Below are 19,199 nucleotides of genomic sequence, written 5' to 3' on the forward strand. Positions count from 1 at the left end.
GAAAGGAGATAGGCACATAGTGAAAAGGTGAGAGAGTGAGGAAAGGAGATAGGCACACAGTGAAAAGGTGAGAGAGTGAGGAAAGGAGATAGGCACATAGACAGTGAAAAGGTGAGAGAGTGAGGAAAGGAGATAGGCACACATTGAAAAGGTGAGAGAGTGAGGAAAGGAGATAGGCACATAGTGAAAAGGTGAGAGAGTGAGGAAAGGAGATAGGCACATAGTGAAAAGGTGAGAGAGTGAGGAAAGGAGATAGGCACATAGTGAAAAGGTGAGAGAGTGAGGAAAGGAGATAGGCACACAGTGAAAAGGTGAGAGAGTGAGGAAAGGAGATAGGCACATAGCCAGTGAAAAGGTGAGAGGAAAGGAGATAGGCACATAGCCAGTGAAAAGGTGAGAGAGTGAGGAAAGGAGATAGGCACATAGCCAGTGAAAAGGTGAGAGAGTGAGGAAAGGAGATAGGCACATAGACAGTGAAAAGGTGAGAGAGTGAGGAAAGGAGATAGGCACATAGCCAGTGAAAAGGTGAGAGAGTGAGGAAAGGAGATAGGCACATAGACAGTGAAAAGGTGAGAGAGTGAGGAAAGGAGATAGGCACATAGACAGTGAAAAGGTGAGAGAGAGATCTGAGGAGGGAGGGAGCTTGGGGTTAGAAATTTGAAGAAAACAGACAGACAGGGAGTGTGTGAAATACAGACAGACAGACAGACAGAGTGGAAGGGGGGTCGGATGTGTAGGGTTGGGGGTCATAATGGAAACTGAATTACTCATGACTGGTGGTATTATTTTTCACAGACCGTTTCACACCTTGTTCTGTCCCAAAGTAGTACAACAAACACTGCAGAAGTGTTTTCCTGTTTTGAATTCAAAACAGATTTATCGTGGAGTTCACAGAGAGCTTGTGTGGGTCCTGCGCTAGAAACGTGACAGGTTCATGGCAGACAATTATTGAAGGGAGGGAAACAGAGAGAGGTTTAGGGGGAAAAGTAGACAGTTATTGAAGAGAGGAAAACAGAAAAAAGAATATGGGGAATAGCAGACAATTATTGAAGGGAAGAAAATAGAAAACCTGGGGAGGGACACTTTGGGAGAGATAGAAAATAGAAAACCTGGGGAGGGACACTTTGGGAGAGATAGAAAATAGAAAACCTGGGGAGAGACACTTTGGGAGAGATAGAAAATAGAAAACCTGGGGAGAGACACTTTGGGAGAGATAGAAAATAGAAAACCTGGGGAGGGACACTTTGGGAGAGATAGAAAATAGAAAACCTGGGGAGGGACACTTTGGGAGAGATAGAAAATAGAAAACCTGGGGAGGGACACTTTGGGAGAGATAGAAAATAGAAAACCTGGGGAGGGACACTTTGGGAGAGATAGAAAATAGAAAATCTGGGGAGGGACACTTTGGGAGAGATAGAAAACAGAAAACCTGGGGAGAGACACTTTGGGAGAGATAGAAAATAGAAAACCTGGGGAGGGACACTTTGGGAGAGATAGAAAATCTGGGGAGGGACACTTTGGGAGAGATAGAAAATAGAAAATCTGGGGAGGGACACTTTGGGAGAGATAGAAAATAGAAAACCTGGGGAGGGATACTTTGGGAGAGATAGAAAATCTGGGGAGGGACACTTTGGGAGAGATAGAAAACAGAATATCTGGGGAGGGACACTTTGGGAGAGATAGAAAATCTGGGGAGGGACACTTTGGGAGAGATAGAAAACAGAAAACCTGGGGAGAGACACTTTGGGAGAGATAGAAAATCTGGGGAGGGACACTTTGGGAGAGATAGAAAATAGAAAATCTCTCCCCCCCCCCTCTCTCTCTCTCTCTCTCTCTCTCTCTCTCTCTCTCTCTCTCTCTATATATATATATATATATATATATATATATATATATATATGATAGTCGTGTCCGACTATGGCCATCAGAACAGCAGAGGAGGCAACTGCTGTTCCGACTATTTGGGCTAGAATTTGATTATAGTGGAGAGTGTCTTGCCCAAGTACATCCCCACTCTCTCGGCCATGAGGGTTTTAGGACAGTCGGTGTTTGGATGGTTCCCAAAGGCCAACTAGCCCACAAGGCTGCGGCACTAAGAGCCAGTGCAATTTTGCCTCCTAGGTTGAGAGTCAGACTTGGTGTATCCCCATTGAATCCACATAGAATGAGATATTCAAAAAAGTGTGAAAATATGTGTTGTTTATTCTGTAAAGATGTACAAGAAACCGAACTCCATTTTATTTTGACATGCCCAGAATACAAAACTCTTAGAGAACAGCATATACCGAAGAGGTATCATGTACGCCCCAATGCATTTAAATTGTCACTGTTGTTTGCAGATGTGAAGACATGCATTCCACTTTCTCTGTTCTTGTTCAAAGCCTTCACCCATAGAAACAAGTCTATCTTTAGTTAATGACGCATGGTTACACGTCAATCTGCCCATCTATCTTTTTGTCTTTTTCTCCTTCTCTCTGTCCCTCTCTCTTTCTCTGTCTGTCTCCCCCCCCTCTCTCTCTTTTCTCTTTTTTCTACCCTCTGTTTGCTTGTCATATATTGACGCTGTTCTTTATAATGGTTGTTAACACGGAAGTGCCTCCTCCCTCCCCCCTCCCCCCTTTACCCCTGTTGTCAGGGGCAGAAAAAACTAAACAATTAACCATTCAGACTTCAGACTTCTGAATCCCCTCTTCCACTCTACGTCTCTTCTGAATCCCCTCTTCCACTCTACGTCTCTTCTGAATCCCTCTTCCACTCTACGTCTCTTCTGAATCCTCTCTTCCACTCTACGTCTCTTCTGAATCCTCTCTTCCACTCTACGTCTCTTCTAAATCCCCTCTTCCACTCTACGTCTCTTCTAAATCCTCTCTTCCACTCTACGTCTCTTCTGAATCCCCTCTTCCACTCTACGTCTCTTCTGAATCCTCTCTTCCACTCTACGTCTCTTCTAAATCCTCTCTTACACTCTACGTCTCTTCTGAATCCTCTCTTACACTCTACGTCTCTTCTGAATCCTCTCTTCCACTCTACGTCTCTTCTGAATCCTCTCTTCCACTCTACGTCTCTTCTAAATCCTCTCTTCCACTCTACGTCTCTTCTGAATCCTCTCTTCCACTCTACGTCTCTTCTGAATCCTCTCTTCCACTCTACGTCTCTTCTGAATCCTCTCTTCCACTCTACGTCTCTTCTAAATCCTCTCTTCCACTCTACGTCTCTTCTGAATCCCCTCTTCCACTCTACGTCTCTTCTGAATCCTCTCTTCCACTCTACGTCTCTTCTGAATCCTCTCTTCCACTCTACGTCTCTTCTGAATCCTCTCTTCCACTCTACGTCTCTTCTGAATCCCCTCTTCCACTCTACGTCTCTTCTAAATCCTCTCTTCCACTCTACGTCTCTTCTGAATCCTCTCTTACACTCTACGTCTCTTCTGAATCCTCTCTTCCACTCTACGTCTCTTCTGAATCCTCTCTTCCACTCTACGTCTCTTCTGAATCCTCTCTTCCACTCTACGTCTCTTCTGAATCCTCTCTTCCACTCTACGTCTCTTCTGAATCCTCTCTTCCACTCTACGTCTCTTCTAAATCCTCTCTTACACTCTCTCTATTCCGCATATCATGTTGTGTCCCTCAGTTTGACGCTGTGTTATACTTGTACATTATACATGTATTAAGTATAACACCATTTATATGCGTATGTGTTTGTGTGTCTCTTAGATCAACGGCAGATGTGTAAGTCGGCCAAAGTGCTAATGTTTTCACCGTTAGAAAATAAAGATTCATTCATTCATTCATTCATTCATTCATTCATGCATTCATTCATTCATTCATTCTCTCTCTGTCTATCTTTGTCTCTCAGTAAATAGATAAATAAGTTAACGAACAAACAAATGAATAAATAGATAACTGTCTGTCTGTCTATTTAGTTAAACAAACAGACAGACAGACAGACAGACAGATAGATAGATAGATAGATAGATAGATCGACAGACAGGCAGATAGGTAGATAGACCGACAGACAGAGAGGCAGATAGATAGACAGACAGACAGATAGAAAAATGATTTTTTTAAAATGCTCTTGGTAAAAACAACAACTCCGGCCTCCACACAAGGATTTTGTGGAGATGTATCATGAACTTTATACCGGAGAAAAAAGTGGTGGACGCGGGTGAAAGTTCAGTGACCTGTGACTTGTGACCTGTGACCTGTTGCGTGCTGACAGCAGGTGTCGGACGGTCTGTTCAACGGAAAGTCGGAATTGTAGCGTGATGATAGTCCAGCACTCTCAGTGTGTGTGTGTATGTGTAATGGGGGGAGAGGTGGGGGTGGGGTGGGGGCAAAAATGGCGGTGTGAAAGTGGAAGTGTTGTGGAGCGTGAGGGGCGGGGAGAGGGTTGGCTTGGTGGGAATGTCTGTGTATCTGTCTGTCTGGCTGTTTCTCTCTCTGTCCTGTGTCTTTCTTTTGTTTTTCTGTATTTCTTACTTTCTTTCTGTTTGTCCACCTCTCTGTTTCTCTCCTCTCTTCTTTTCTGTCTGTCTGTCTGTCTCGTATTACCGCTGCTTTATTTTTTCGTCGATTTATACCTGATCCTTGTCACTGTTCCTTTTTACAAGGGCATATGGCCCAGGTTAATTAGGTCATTTGTTAGTTGGTCTTCTCTCTCTCTCTCTCTCTCTCTCTCTCTCTGTCTGTCTGTCTGTCTATTTGTGTGTGTGTGTGTGTGTGTGTGTGTGTGTGTGTGTGTGTGGAGGGGTGATAGCATGTGATTTTCTGTGGTGAATTCCCCTGATGAAGTGGCTGACGTTGTTGTGTGATATTGCCAGTCGAATCAATGAATGTTCCAATCTCCTGTTGGAAGGAGACGATGTGAAAGAGACAGATAGCGATGGAGACAGAGACAGAAAGAAATGGCCTCTGACCCACTGAATGAGATTATCAGCTGTGTCTGTCTCAGCCCCCATTACTGTCTGCCTGTCTGTCTGTCTCTGTCACACTCTCTTGCCCCCTCTGGTCCTAAAGGTCTGTCTTCAGGGACTGTGCTAATTGGAAACGACAGTGGAGCGTAAGGCAAAGACGGAAGAGAACTTGACTGGTGTCATCCAGTGAAGAAAGCAAACATGGGCAGAGAAGATTGGAGTACATGTCTGACTTAGGTTCACGGGTGATTTGGAACATAATTATATTTCACGTTATTTAGTTTAATGGGTGATTTTGAGCAGAACTATATTCTATATCATTAGATTCACGGTTGATTTTTAACATAACTATATTCCACGTTATTTTGGTTCACGGTTGATTTTAAACAGAACTATATTCCATGTCATTAGGTTCACGGTTGATTTTGAAGAGAACTATATTCCATATCATTAGATTCACGGTTGATTTTTAACATAACTATATTCCACGTTATTTTGGTTCACGGTTGATTTTGAAGAGAACTATATTCCATATCATTAGGTTCACGGTTGATTTTGAAGAGAACTATATTCCATATCATTTAGGTTCACGGTTGATTTTGAAGAGAACTATATTCCGTATCATTAGGTTCACGGTTGATTTTGAAGAGAACTATATTCCATATCATTAGGTTCACGGTTGATTTTGAAGAGAACTATATTCCATATCATTTAGGTTCACGGTTGATTTTGAAGAGAACTATATTCCATATCATTAGGTTCACGGTAGATTTTGAAGAGAACTATATTCCTTATCATTAGGTTCACGGTTGATTTTGAAGAGAACTATATTCCGTATCATTAGGTTCACGGTTGATTTTGAAGAGAACTATATTCCATATCATTCAGCTGGCGTGCCACCTGTGGAAGCGGCTCTAACAGCGCAGAGTGAAGTTCACGTCCTGGCTGACACCCGTCAGGTCCAGCTGCTGGAGGGGGGAGACCTGAAACCTTACATGGACAGAAGCTGCTCATGTGGCAACAGTAACACAACGTCCACACAGGCAACGAAGGAAAATGAATAAAAGTCACACACACACGCACGCGCGCGCGCGCGCACAGAGTGTTTTGTGTATCTGATGGATTGACAGATGGATCACGCAGAAACAGAAGGACATTGGCATCATATGTCTTGATAAATTTGTTTGAAACTGATAAAGTATTCTTTTACATGCGTTTCTGATGTTTGCGTGATCAATCACTTGATCAGTTGATCACACAAACGCTCTCTCCATTTCTGTCTGTCTCTCCATGCCACTGTCTGTCTGTCTGTCTGTCTGTCGGAAAAGCTATATGTCTTCTCCTCCAGCATGTAGTGTGAAAATAATCCAGGGCGACACGTGTGTCTTGGCAGCAGAAAATAATAATAATAATGATAATCATAATAACAATGATAATAATAAAAATTCATAACTTTTCTATGGCACGATATCCAGCACTAATGCTGCTCAAAGCGCATTGCATCATCGAGCCAGATAAGAACATAACATAAAACATTACAACAGCTCAATCCAATGCGTTCACAGAATGAATAAAACATAATCCACCAAACAATAAAAATATCAAGTACATAATGCTTAGATTAAAAAGAAATACATTCCTTAAAAACACACATTTTTAGACACACACATACATGCGCGCGCACACTTACACTCGCACACACACACGCACGCACGCACATATGCACGCGCGGGCGCACGCGCGCCCAGACACATTAAATATGCCAACTGCACTAAAACAGAATTACGTGAGTATAAATATCTCTAGCATAAAACTCCATGTGGCGAACAGACTTTGGACTATCCATCGTGCTGAGTACAGAAATGTCTGCGGAAAAGGTGCGTTTTTAGATCTGACTTGAAGGTCTGGAGATCAGGAGCGTTTCTGAGGGACGATGGCAAAGGATTCCAAATTTGGGGTACTTGAGCCCTAAAAGACCTTTTCCCTGCACATTTTAAATTAGTTCTTGGGACTTTAAGTAACAGTTCAGAACTGGATCTTAGCGTTCTACGTGGTTCGTACGTTTCCAGCACAGAGGAGAGATACGGGGGAAGATTCATCAAAATGTCGGAAGGCAAGTGTCGCTAGTTAGTAGTGAATGCGGGACTCTATAGGAAGCCAGTGTAACTGATGCAAAAGAGGTGTGACATGATCAGATTTCTTTTTTGCTAGGACAAGTCGTGCAGCATTGCTCTGTACTTTCTGTAGTCTAAGAGAGGAAGATGGTAAACCTGCTAAGGTAGAATTGTAGTAATCTAGTCTGGACAGGACAAAAGAGGAAACCAACTGAGTCATGTTTTTCCCCGTTAAGTGTGGTCTGGCTGAGGCTAGTCTGCGAAGATGAAAATTGCATGAGCGACACAGGGATGAAATGTGGTCAGCCATGGTCAAGGTCTGATCAATATGTACACCTAGGTATTTAGCTGATGTTTGAAATGTAACTGTAGAAGTGCCGAGAGTGACGGGGCCCTTTTTTTTATTTCATTGAGACGAGCTCGGTCTCCAAGAGCTACGAGCTCGGTTTTCTCTTCTCAGGACAGTGAGAAGAAAGCAAGTTTTGAAGTCTCAACAACAAAAAAGAGAGAGAAAAAAAAAGAAGAAAAAAAAAGAAGAAACGTTCTCTCGAGATGCTCATTAAATATATATGATATATATGTATTCTCATACTAAGACTCTTGTAACGCCTGTCATTCGGTCGGTCTCTGTATCTCTTTTTCTCTGTCTCTTTCTGTCTGTCTGTCTATCTGCCTGTGTGCGTCTCTCTCTCTCTCTCTCTCTCTAATTGATAAAGGGAGACATGGTGCTAGATTTACTGTGAATTTTATGGAATTGTTCATTTTGCTGCTGGCTGATGATGTAGTTTTGCTCTCAGAGACAGTTGTAGGTTTGCAAACGCAACTAAATAATTTGAAAAATTCAGCAAATGAATTGCAGTTAAAAATTAACATGGGGGTTATTTAGCATCGAGGGAAAGATGGGTGTATGATGGTATTGCTATGCCTGTTGCTAATGCTTATAAGTATCTTGGGATTATATTTTCTACTCGTTTGAGTTTTGTAGCTGCCTGCAGAGATTTGTCTAGTAAAGCAAAGTATAAGTTACTAAATATTATGAAAAAACTTTTCATGTTAAATAATAATTCTCTAGAGCTTTTTACTAGAGTGTTTGATGCCCAGATTCAGCCCATGGTACAGTATGGGTCAGAGTTATGGGGTTTGGATAAGAATGCTGTTGTGCATTGTGAATCTTTACATTTATTTGGACTTAAAAGGTTTTTGGGTATTGATATGAAAACACCAAACGATTTAGTATATGGAGAAACAAATAGACATCCAGTTTATATAAACTCTGCAATCAGTTGTATTCGCTATTGGCTAAAGCTACTGAAAATGAGTGCAGATCGACTGCCAAGAAAATCGTACAACATGTTATATGACTTAGACTTAAGAGGCAAAAGAAACTGGGTTTCAAACGTACGAATATGTATTTGTGAACTCGGGTTTGGGTATGCTTGGTATTTCCAAAATGTAGGTTTAGATAATGTATTTTTGCAAACTCTTCGCCAGCGTATGATAGATTGTAGATGGCAGAGTTGGGAAAACCATATTCAGTCTAGTGAAAGGTTTGGTATATACAGGGGTTATGTTTCTACTCATTTAGTGAAGAATTATCTCTTGTTTAATATGGATAGACATCTCAGATTCATTTTGGCAAGATTTAGACTTGGTATATCGGAAATAAACACTCACAGGTACCGATATAAAAATGTACACAATTCTGATCTCTTTTGTCCATTGTGTAAAGAGTCGATAGAAGATGAAGTACACTTTGTTTTGAAATGCCCCGTTTTGTGTGTTCTTCGTGAAAAATTTATCCCAAAGAAATATTATATATATCCATGTTCATTTCGATTTAATCTGCTGATGGCATCTACAGATGACGGACTTATACGTAATTTGGCTCTATATTTATATAAAGCTTTTCACTTAAGAGATATAATTATGTCGTGATTAATTGCTATAGTTCTGATGACATACACTAATGTTGTTATCGTCCCTCGTTCATATGGGGCTTTGGCCTTAATGAATAAACCATCTGAATCTGAATCTGAATCTGAATCTCTCTCTCTCTCTCTCTCTCTCTCTCTCTCTCTCTCTCTCTCTCTCTCTCTCTCTCTCTCTCTCCCCTCTTTCTCTCCGTTTATCTTTTTCTGTATAACTGTCATCTTTCAATTTTCCTTCATTTTCCTCATGTGTTCTTTTTTCATCATGTTCCTTTCTTTAATGGTTTCCTTTTCATCCTTTCCTTTTCTTTTTCCTCTCCTGTTTCTTTCATTTCTCAGTTCTCTCTGTCCTGGGTGTTTTTTTTCTCTTTCCTCTCCTGTTTCTTTCATTTCTCACTTCTCTCTGTCCTGGGTGTTTTTTTTCTATCTTTCTTCGACAGAACCCTCCAATGGCATCTGTTCACGTGAAACGAGAAGGAATTATTCTGCGAATTATATATATCTACGGCACGTGCTAGCCTGCACACACGCACATTCACGGACGCTCACACACACGCGTGCGCAAGCACGCACACACACACACACACACACACACACACACACACACACACACACACACACATGCACGCGCGTATACACACACGTATGCACATACCTTCGCTCTATCTCTCTCTCTCTTTCCATCCCCCCTTTCTCTCTCTCTCTCTCTCTCTCTCTCTCTCTCTCTCTCTGTCGCTCTGAAACACACATTCACAAATACACACCTAAACACACACTAATACATACATAGACACACACACACACAGACACAGACACACATACACAGACACACACACACACACACACACACACACACACACACAATCACCGGTATCTCCAAAGCGAGGAATCGGTCTCCCTTTGCCCAAGGCATCGGTGATAATAAGCCAATCATCTGCTGCCCACCACCGTCTCTCTCTCTCCATTTGTCTGTCTGTCTCTGTCTCTCTCTCTCTCTTCCATATATCTCTCTCTCTCTTTCTCTCTAAGCTCGATGGGTTACGCTGCTGGTCAGGCATCTGCTTTGCAGATGTGGTGTAGCGTATATGGATTTGACCGAACGCAGTGACGCCTCCTTGAGCTACTGATACCGATACTGATACTTTGTCTCTTTCCATTTGTCTGTCTGTCTGTCTGTCTGTCTCCCTCTGTCTCTGTCTTCCACATCTCTCTCTCTTTCTGTCTCTCTCCATTTGTCTGTCTGTCTCTTTCTCTCTCTCTTTCTCTCTCTCTTTCCTTTTATTTGATCAACATACACATAAATTATTTTATCATGCATACATCCAAGCTGATACTGACTATGCCTCAATATGCTGGGACGGGGCTAGTGAAAATTGTTTAAAACCTATCGAAAGTACAAACAGACGTTCACCGAAGCTCATTCTTTTTAAACCTTTTTCTTTAAGTTAATGACTATATAGGACTAAACATTCTATCCTTTCTTCTCACATGTCGCTTAAAAAAGGTGTTTTCATGTACAACATTATGAAGAAATTAGCACCGCCATATCGCTGTAGGAAATTCGTGGAAAAAGTCATTCATAGCAAGAGTACCATTTTACCCCTCTCCTTAGAACTAACCTTTTCATGTCCTCTCTCACCTTTTCTGAGGTAAACGTCTCCCAACCGTTCATTGCCAGAAGCCACCGCCATCATCGCCACTCCTCCACACATTGTGTCAAGTCACAAGTCCATTGTGAATTGTTTACTTTTCGTTGATGCAAAGTCCACATTTTGGACGTTAAATGTACACAGAGAGACGGCCCAAACTGTGCTCCAACAAGTTTTCACAATCTACACAGAGAGATGGCCCAAACTGTGCTCCAACAAGTTTTCACAATCTACACAGAGAGATGGCCCAAACTGTGCTCCAAGTTTTCACAATCTACACAGAGAGATGGCCCAAACTGTGCTCCAACACATTTTCACAATCTACACAGAGAGATGGCCCAAACTGTGCTCCAACAAGTTTTCACAATCTACACAGAGAGATGGCCCAAACTGTGCTCCAACAAGTTTTCACAATCTACACAGAGAGATGGCCCAAACTGTGCTCCAACAAGTTTTCACAATCTACACAGAGAGATGGCCCAAACTGTGCTCCAACAAGTTTTCACAATCTACACAGAGAGATGGCCCAAACTGCGCTCAAACAAGTTTTCACAATCTACACAGAGAGATGGCCCAAACTGCGCTCAAACAAGTTTTCACAATCTACACAGAGAGATGGCCCAAACTGTGCTCCAACGAGTTTCCAGACAATGAAAATGGATTGAGTAAGTTTACTTTCAAAGGAATCCATTTTTTATTCTCTCTGTCTGTCTTTGCAGACAATAAAATAATGTACTGTCAAGTGGAAAATGGGAAGAAACCTGCTTTTCTTTCTTTCTCTTCCTTTCTTTCTTTCTCCCCCTTCTTTATTTATTTAGTACTCTCCTATGTAGTGTGTGGAAACACATGAAGTGTCTGGAAACACATGAAGTGTGTGGAAACACATGAAGTGTCTGGAAACACATGTAGTATCTGGACAGCCGTCAGACAAACTGCACGTGCAGAATGGCTGCACTGTCTCCGGTCCCTGAAAACAATATCCACACTACTTTGCTTCCCGTCCCTGTCATCTGTCTGTTCCCACGTCTGTGTCATTATCAGCCAGTCTGCTCCCACGTCTGTCTGTTCCCACGTCTGTCTCATTATCAACTAGTCTGTTCCAACGTCTGTCTGTTCCCACGTCTGTCTCATTATCAACTAGTCTGTTCCCACGTCTGTCTCATTATCCACCAGTCTGTTCCTACGTCTGTCTCATTATCAACTAGTCTGTTCCCATGTCTGTCTCATTATCAACCAGTCTGTTCCCATGTCTGTCTCATTATCAACCAGTCTGTTCCCACGTCTGTCTCATTATCCACCAGTGTGTTCCCACGTCTGTCAGTATCCCACCAGTCTGTTCCCACGTTTGTCTCATTATCAACCAGTCTGTTCCCACGTCTGTCAGTATCCCACCAGTCTGTTCCCACGTCAGTCTCAGTATCCCACCAGTCTGTTCCCACGTCTGTCTTATTATCCCACCAGTCTGTTCCCACGTCCGTCTCATTATCCCACCAGTCTGTTCCCACGTCTGTCTTATTATCCCACCAGTCTGTTCCCACGTCCGTCTCATTATCCCACCAGTCTGTTCCCACGTCCGTCTCATTATCCCACCAGTCTGTTCCCACGTCTGTCTTATTATCCCACCAGTCTGTTCCCACGTCCGTCTCATTATCCCACCAGTCTGTTCCCACGTCTGTCTTATTATCCCACCAGTCTGTTCCCACGTCCGTCTCATTATCCCACCAGTCTGTTCCCACGTCTGTCTCACTATGTTCCCACGTCTGTTACTATCCCACCAGTCTGTTCCCACGTCCGTCTCATTATCCCACCAGTCTGTTCCCACGTCTGTCTTATTATCCCACCAGTCTGTTCCCACGTCCGTCTCATTATCCCACCAGTCTGGTCCCACGTCTGTCTCACTATGTTCCCACGTCTGTTACTATCCCACCAGTCTGTTCCCACGTCTCCCTCAGTATCCCACCAGTCTGTTCCCACGTCTCCCTCAGTATCCCACCAGTCTGTTCCCACGTCTGTTACTATCCCACCAGTCTGTTCCCACGTCTGTCTCACTATCCCACCATTCTGTTCCCACGTCTGTCTCACTATCCCACCAGTCTGTTCCCACGTCTCCCTCAGTATCCCACCAGTCTGTTCCCATGTCTGTCTCATTATCCCACCAGTCTTTTTTCCCCCTGTCCCTCTTTGCCAGTTAAGTTCACAAGACGTTTCTTTTTACGTTGAACAAATTAAACTGGGCATTAGTCTGTCACACTCCGAAAGATTTTGTTTGTTTCGTGTGTCACTTTTTTCTTTGTCACTATTTTTCACAAATGTTCTGCCCAACCTGCCCTACCTCCACCCCCATCCACCCAATGCCATTCCCAGACTGAAACGTTCTGGTCAGTGTTAGTGTCGAATACTTACCATAACCATTTCCTTGTAATTCTCCCCTGCACCCACCTCTCCCCTGCAGACACATTTCTAATTCCCATCCCAGACTTTCACAAGACGTCTCCTGAATTCCCCACCTCCCAGCTTTTGACATCCTTGTATCATCCCCGTGTTCGTGATTCATGAAACTGTCTCTCTTGTTACCATTCTCAGCATTAGTTGTCTATCTGTCTATCTATCTATCTATCTGTCTGTCTGTCTGTCTGTCTGTCTGCCTGCCTGTTTATCTATCTATATATCTATATACACGTGTTATATATATATAATACATTATTTCTGTTTACAATAGCCGTGCCGGAAGCGGTGTACTCTATCTATCTGTCTGGCTACACGATCTATTATACACATTATCTGTGTGCAGTGGCCGTGTCGGAAGCGGTGGTACCTGCTGTACTCTATCTATCTGGCTACACGTTCTATTATACACTTTACCTTCTCTGTGTGCAGTGGCCGTGTCGGAAGCGGTGGTACCTGCTGTACTCTATCTATCTGGCTACACGTTCTATTATACACTTTATCTCTGTGTGCAGTGGCCGTGTCGGAAGCGGTGGTACCTGCTGTACTCTATCTATCTATCTGGCTACACGTTCTATTATACACTTTATCTCTGTGTGCAGTGGCCGTGTCGGAAGCGGTGGTACCTGCTGTACTCTATCTATCTGGCTACACGTTCTATTATACACTTTATCTCTGTGTGCAGTGGCCGTGTCGGAAGCGGTGGTACCTGCTGTACTCTGTCTATTTATCTATCTGGCTACACGTTCTATTATACACTTTATCTCTGTGTGCAGTGGCCGTGTCGGAAGCGGTGGTACCTGCTGTACCGAGGGGTGGTGGCCCTGCTGTTCACCAGCTGGGCAGTAGGAGACATGGTGTTCGAGACCAACGAGTATTTCGGGGGCAGCTTCTGGCGCTGGTTCCTGTACGCCACCAACTGGAGTCTGCTGCTGCTCACCCTGTCCACCCTGATGCAGGCATTCACCAGTGCCCTCTTCGCCTACAAGTCCTACTGGGTCATTGGTCAGTGCTCTTTGTGTGTGTGTGTGTGTGTGTGTGTGTGTGTGTGCCTGTCTGTACCTGCCTCTGTGTCTCTGTACCTGTCTGTGTGTCTCTGTACCTGTCTTTATGTCTCTGTACCTGTCTGTACCTGTCTGTGTGTCTCTGTACCTGTCTGTGTGTCTGTACCTGTCTGTGTGTCTCTGTACCTGTCTGTGTGTCTCTGAACCTGTATGTATCTGTCTGTGTGTCTCTGTACCTGTCTGTGTGTCTCTATACCTGTCTGTGTGTCTCTGTACCTGTCTGCACCTGTCTGTGTGTCTCTGTACCTGTCTGTACCTGTCTGTCTGTCTCTGAACCTGTATGTACCTGTCTGTGTCTCTATACCTGTCTGTGTGTCTCTGTACCTGTCTTTGTGTCTCTGTACCTGTCTGTGTGTCTCTGTACCTGTCTGTGTGTCTCTGAACCTGTATGTATCTGTCTGTGTGTCTCTGTACCTGTCTGTGTGTCTCTATACCTGTCTGTGTATCTCTGTACCTGTCTGTACCTGTCTGTGTGTCTCTGTACCTGTCTGTACCTGTCTATGTGTCTCTGAACCTGTATGTACCTGTCTGTGTGTCTCTATACCTGTCTGTGTGTCTCTGTACCTGTCTGTACCTGTCTATGTGTCTCTGAACCTGTATGTACCTGTCTGTGTGTCTCTATACCTGTCTGTGTGTCTCTGTACCTGTCTGTACCTGTCTATATGTCTCTGAACCTGTATGTACCTGTCTGTGTGTCTCTGCACCTGTCTGTGTGTCTCTGTACCTGTCTGTACCTGTCTATGTGTCTCTGAACCTGTATGTACCTGTCTGTGTGTCTCTATACCTGTCTGTGTGTCTCTGTACCTGTCTGTACCTGTCTATGTGTCTCTGAACCTGTATGTACCTGTCTGTGTGTCTCTGTACCTGTCTGTGTGTGTCTGCACCTGTCTATGTGTCTCTGTACCTGTCTGTGTGTCTCTATACCTATGTGTCTATGTGTGTCTCTGCACCTGTCTATGTGTCTGTGTGTGTGTCTCTGGACCTGTCTGTGTGTCTGTGTGTGTCTCTGCACCTGTCTATGTGTCTGTGTGTGTCTCTGTACCTGTCTATGTGTCTCTGTGTGTCTCTATACCTGTCTATGTGTCTCTGTGTGTCTCTGCACCTGTCTATGTGTCTCTGTGTGTCTCTGCACCTGTCTATGTGTCTCTGTGTGTCTCTGTACATGTCTATGTGTCTGTACCTGTCTATGTGTCTGTGTGTGTCTCTGTACCTGTCTATGGGTCTGTGTGTGTCTCTGTACCTGTCTATGTGTCTCTGTGTGTTTCTGTACCTGTCTATGTGTCTCTGTGTGTCTCTGCACCTGTCTATATGTCTCTGTGTGTCTTTGTATTTGTCTCTGCGTCTCTGCACCTGTCTATGTGTCTCTATACTTGTCTGCGTGTCTCTGTATGTCTCTATACCTGTCTGTGTGTCTCTGTGTGTGTCTGTACCTGTCCATGTGTCTGTGTGTCTCTGCACCTGTCTATGTACCAATGTCTGCACCTAAGTGTTTCTGTATTTGTCTGTGTGTCTCTGTACCTGCGTGTGTGTCTGGATCTGGCTCTGTGTCTCTTTTTGTAGCTGCATCTCTCACTGTATCTGTGTATGTGTCTGTATCTATGTGTCTCTGTACCTATGTCCCTGTCTGTCATTCTTGAGTGTTTCGTGTTGTCTTTGTGTCTCTTTCTGATCGGCTGTCTCTGTATCTCACTGTGTCTCTGTCTCTGTCTCTCTGTCTCTGTCAGTCTCTCTGTCTCTGTCTGTCTCTCAGTCTCTGTCTCTCTCTCTTCACATGTGATCTCTCTGTTCACCCCCATTAAATTCTCTGCTTTCTTCCTTCACCGGCCTCTCCATCTCTGGCACTGTCCCACGTCCTCAGTGTAACTGCCTTCTCCCCTCCACGCCCTGCCTCCTCCACCTCCTGCCTCCTCCACCTCCTGCCTCCTCCACCCCCTGCCTCCTCCACCCCCTGCCTCCTCCACCCCCTGCCTCTCCCCTCCACCCCCTGCCTCCTCCACCTCCTGCCTCTCCCCTCCACCCCCTGCCTCCTCCACCCCCTGCCTCCTCCACCTCCTGCCTCTCCCCTCCACCTCCTGCCTCCTCCACCCCCTGCCTCCTCCTCCCTCTACCCTCCACCCCCTGCCTCCTCCTCCCTCTCCCCTCCACCCCCTGCCTCCTCCTCCCTCTCCCCTCCACCCCCTGCCTCCTCCTCCCTGTCCCCACAACCCCCTGCCTCCTCCTCCCTCTACCCTCCACCCCCTGCCTCCTCCTCCCTCTACCCTCCACCCCCTGCCTCCTCCTCCCTCTACCCTCCACCCCCTGCCTCCTCCTCCCTCTCCCCTCCACCCCCTGCCTCCTCCTCCCTGTCCCCACAACCCCCTGCCTCCTCCTCCCTCTACCCTCCACCCCCTGCCTTCTCCACCCCCTGCCTCCTCCTCCCTGCCTCCTCCACCCCCTGCCTCCTCCTCCCTGTCCCCACAACCCCCTGCCTCCTCCACCTCCTGCCTCTCCCCTCCACCCCCTGCCTCTCCACCCCCTGCCTCCTCCACCCCCTGCCTCCTCCTCCCTGTCCCCTCCACCCCCTGCCTCTTCCTCCCTGTCCCCACCACCCCCTGCCTCCTCCTCCCTCTCCCCTCCACCCCCTGCCTCCTCCTCCCTGTCCCCTCCACCCTCTGCCTCCTCCACCTCCTGCCTCCTTCTCCCTGTCCCCTCCACCCCCTGCCTCCTCCACCCCGTGCCTCCTCCTCCCTCTCCCCTCCACCCCCTGCCTCCTCCTCCCTCTCCCCTCCACCCCCTGCCTCTCCCCTCCACCCCCTGCCTCCTCCTCCCTCTCCCCTCCACCCCCTGTCCCCTCCACCCCCTGCCTTCTCCTCCCTGTCCCCTCCACCCCCTGCCTTCTCCTCCCTGTCCCCTCCACCCCCTGCCTCCTCCTCCCTGTCCCCTCCACCCCCTGCCTCCTTCTCCCTGTCCCCTCCACCCCCTGCCTCCTTCTCCCTCTCCCCTCCACCCCCTGCCTCCTTCTCCCTGTCCCCTCCAACCCCTGCCTCCTTCTGCCTGTCCCCGCCACCCCCTGCCTCCTCCTCCCTGTCCCCTCCACCCCCTGCCTCTCCCCTCCACCCCCTGCCTCCTTCTCCCTGTCCCCTCAACCCCCTGCCTCTCCCCTCCACCCCCTGCCTCCTTCTCCCTGTCCCCTCCACCCCCTGCCTCTCCCCTCCACCCCCTGCCTCCTTCTCCCTGTCCCCTCCACCCCCTGCCTCTCCCCTCCACCCCCTGCCTCTCCCCTCCACCCCCTGCCTCCTTCTCCCTGTCCCCTCCACCCCCTGCCTCTCCCCTCCACCCCCTGCCTCCTTCTCCCTGTCCCCTCCACCCCCTGCCTCTCCCCTCCACCCCCTGCCTCTCCCCTCCACCCCCTGCCTCCTTCTCCCTGTCCCCTCCAACCCCTGCCTCTCCCCTCCACCCCCTGCCTCCTTCTCCCTGTCCCCGCCAGCCCCTGCCTCCTCCTCCCTGTCCCCTCCACCCCCTGCCTCTCCCCTCCACCCCGTGCCTCCTCCTCCCTCTCCCCTCCACCCCCTGCCTCCTTCTCCCTGTCCCCGCCACCCCCTGCCTCTCCCCTCCACCCCCTGCCTCCTCCTCCCTGTCCCCTGCCTCTCCCCTCCACCCCCTGCCTCCTCCTCCCTGTCCCCTCCACCCCCTGCCTCTCCCCTCCACCCCCTGCCTCCTCCTCCCTGTCCCCTTCACCCCCTGCCTCCTCCTCCCTGTCCCCTCCACCCCCTGCCTCCTACTCCCTGTCCCCACCCACCCACCTCTCTGCCCAAACTCCTTGTGTCCTCTTGGTTTGATCGGAACGCTCCACAGTCTATCTTGCCCATCTGTGAGGCCTGCAGGATCCCTGCATACATCTGTGAGGCCTGCAGGATCCCTGCATTCATCTGTTGGGCCTGCAGGATCCCTGCATACATCTGTTGGGCCTGCAGGATCCCTGCATACATCTGTGGGGCCTGCTTGATCCCTGCATACATCTGTGGGGCCTGCAGGATCCTGTCATGATATGGGGTGCAATTGCCACTAATTAAATGTGTCAAAATTATAAATATATATATATATATATATATATATATATAGCACAAGAATTATGACTGAACGAAAAAGCACAATTAACAAGACATCGCCAGTGTCTGCAGTCGGAATAAATGCCTCATTACTTTTAATGTAAGGAAGACCAAGAAATATAGACCCAGTAAACAACCTCAGAAGGCATGGACCATACCTCTGACCAAATAAACAGCCTCAGAAGGCATGGACCATACCTCTGACCCAATAAACAGCTTCAGGAGGCATGGACCATACCTCTGACCCAATAACCAGCTTCGGGAGGCATGGACCATACCTCTGACCCAATAACCAGCTTCAGAAGGCATGGACCATACCTCTGATCCAATAAACAACCCCAGAAGGCATCATTCAGACCATACCTCTGACCCAATAAACAGCTTCAGAAGGCATAATTCAGACCATACCTCTGACCCAATAAACAACCCCAGAAGGCATAATTCAGACCATACCTCTGACCCAATAAACAACCTCAGAAGGCATAATTCTGACCAAACCTCGTACCCAATAAACAACCCCAGAAGGCATGGACCATACCTCTGACCCAATAAACAACCTCAGAAGGCATAACTCTGACCATACCTCTGACCCAATAAACAACCCCAGAAGGCATAATTCAGACCATACCTCTGACCCAATAAACAACCCCAGAAGGCAACATTCAGACCATAGCTCTGTATTTGTATCATTCCGGTTATACCAGTATATAATGGCAATTCATCTCGTCAGTTGATATTCGTTCTCATGAAAAACAAAATTGTCTTCCTTTGATTGTACGCTTCAACAATAAACCTCGCATGTGTTTTGATTATTATTTTCTGATGAAATCAAATCGCTTTGATTTAGTAATTGATGTGTGCGTTGTATCCTACAAAGAGGGCACGTGTCGAACGTGAGAGAGAGAGAGAGAGAGAGAGAGAGAGAGAGAGAGAGAGAGAGAGAGAGAGATCTATTTATAAATTATTTCATTAAATCAAAATAATGATCAGGTCGATTGC

The 19,199-nt window shown here is 46.5% G+C and overlaps 1 protein-coding gene across 1 annotated transcript in view; it reads left to right on the forward strand.

Moving 5' to 3' along the window:
- Positions 1–19,199, forward strand: part of LOC143299604 (uncharacterized) — a 195,033-nt gene that overhangs the window by 156,313 nt on the left and 19,521 nt on the right. Inside the window, exon 3 of the mRNA XM_076612892.1 lies at positions 13,825–14,053. Within this exon, the coding sequence (XP_076469007.1) occupies positions 13,825–14,053 (229 nt within the window). The remainder of the gene's footprint in view (positions 1–13,824; positions 14,054–19,199) is intronic.

This window comes from Babylonia areolata, chromosome 25 (genome assembly GCF_041734735.1).
Source record: "Babylonia areolata isolate BAREFJ2019XMU chromosome 25, ASM4173473v1, whole genome shotgun sequence".
Classification (NCBI taxonomy): Eukaryota; Metazoa; Mollusca; class Gastropoda; order Neogastropoda; family Buccinidae; genus Babylonia; species Babylonia areolata.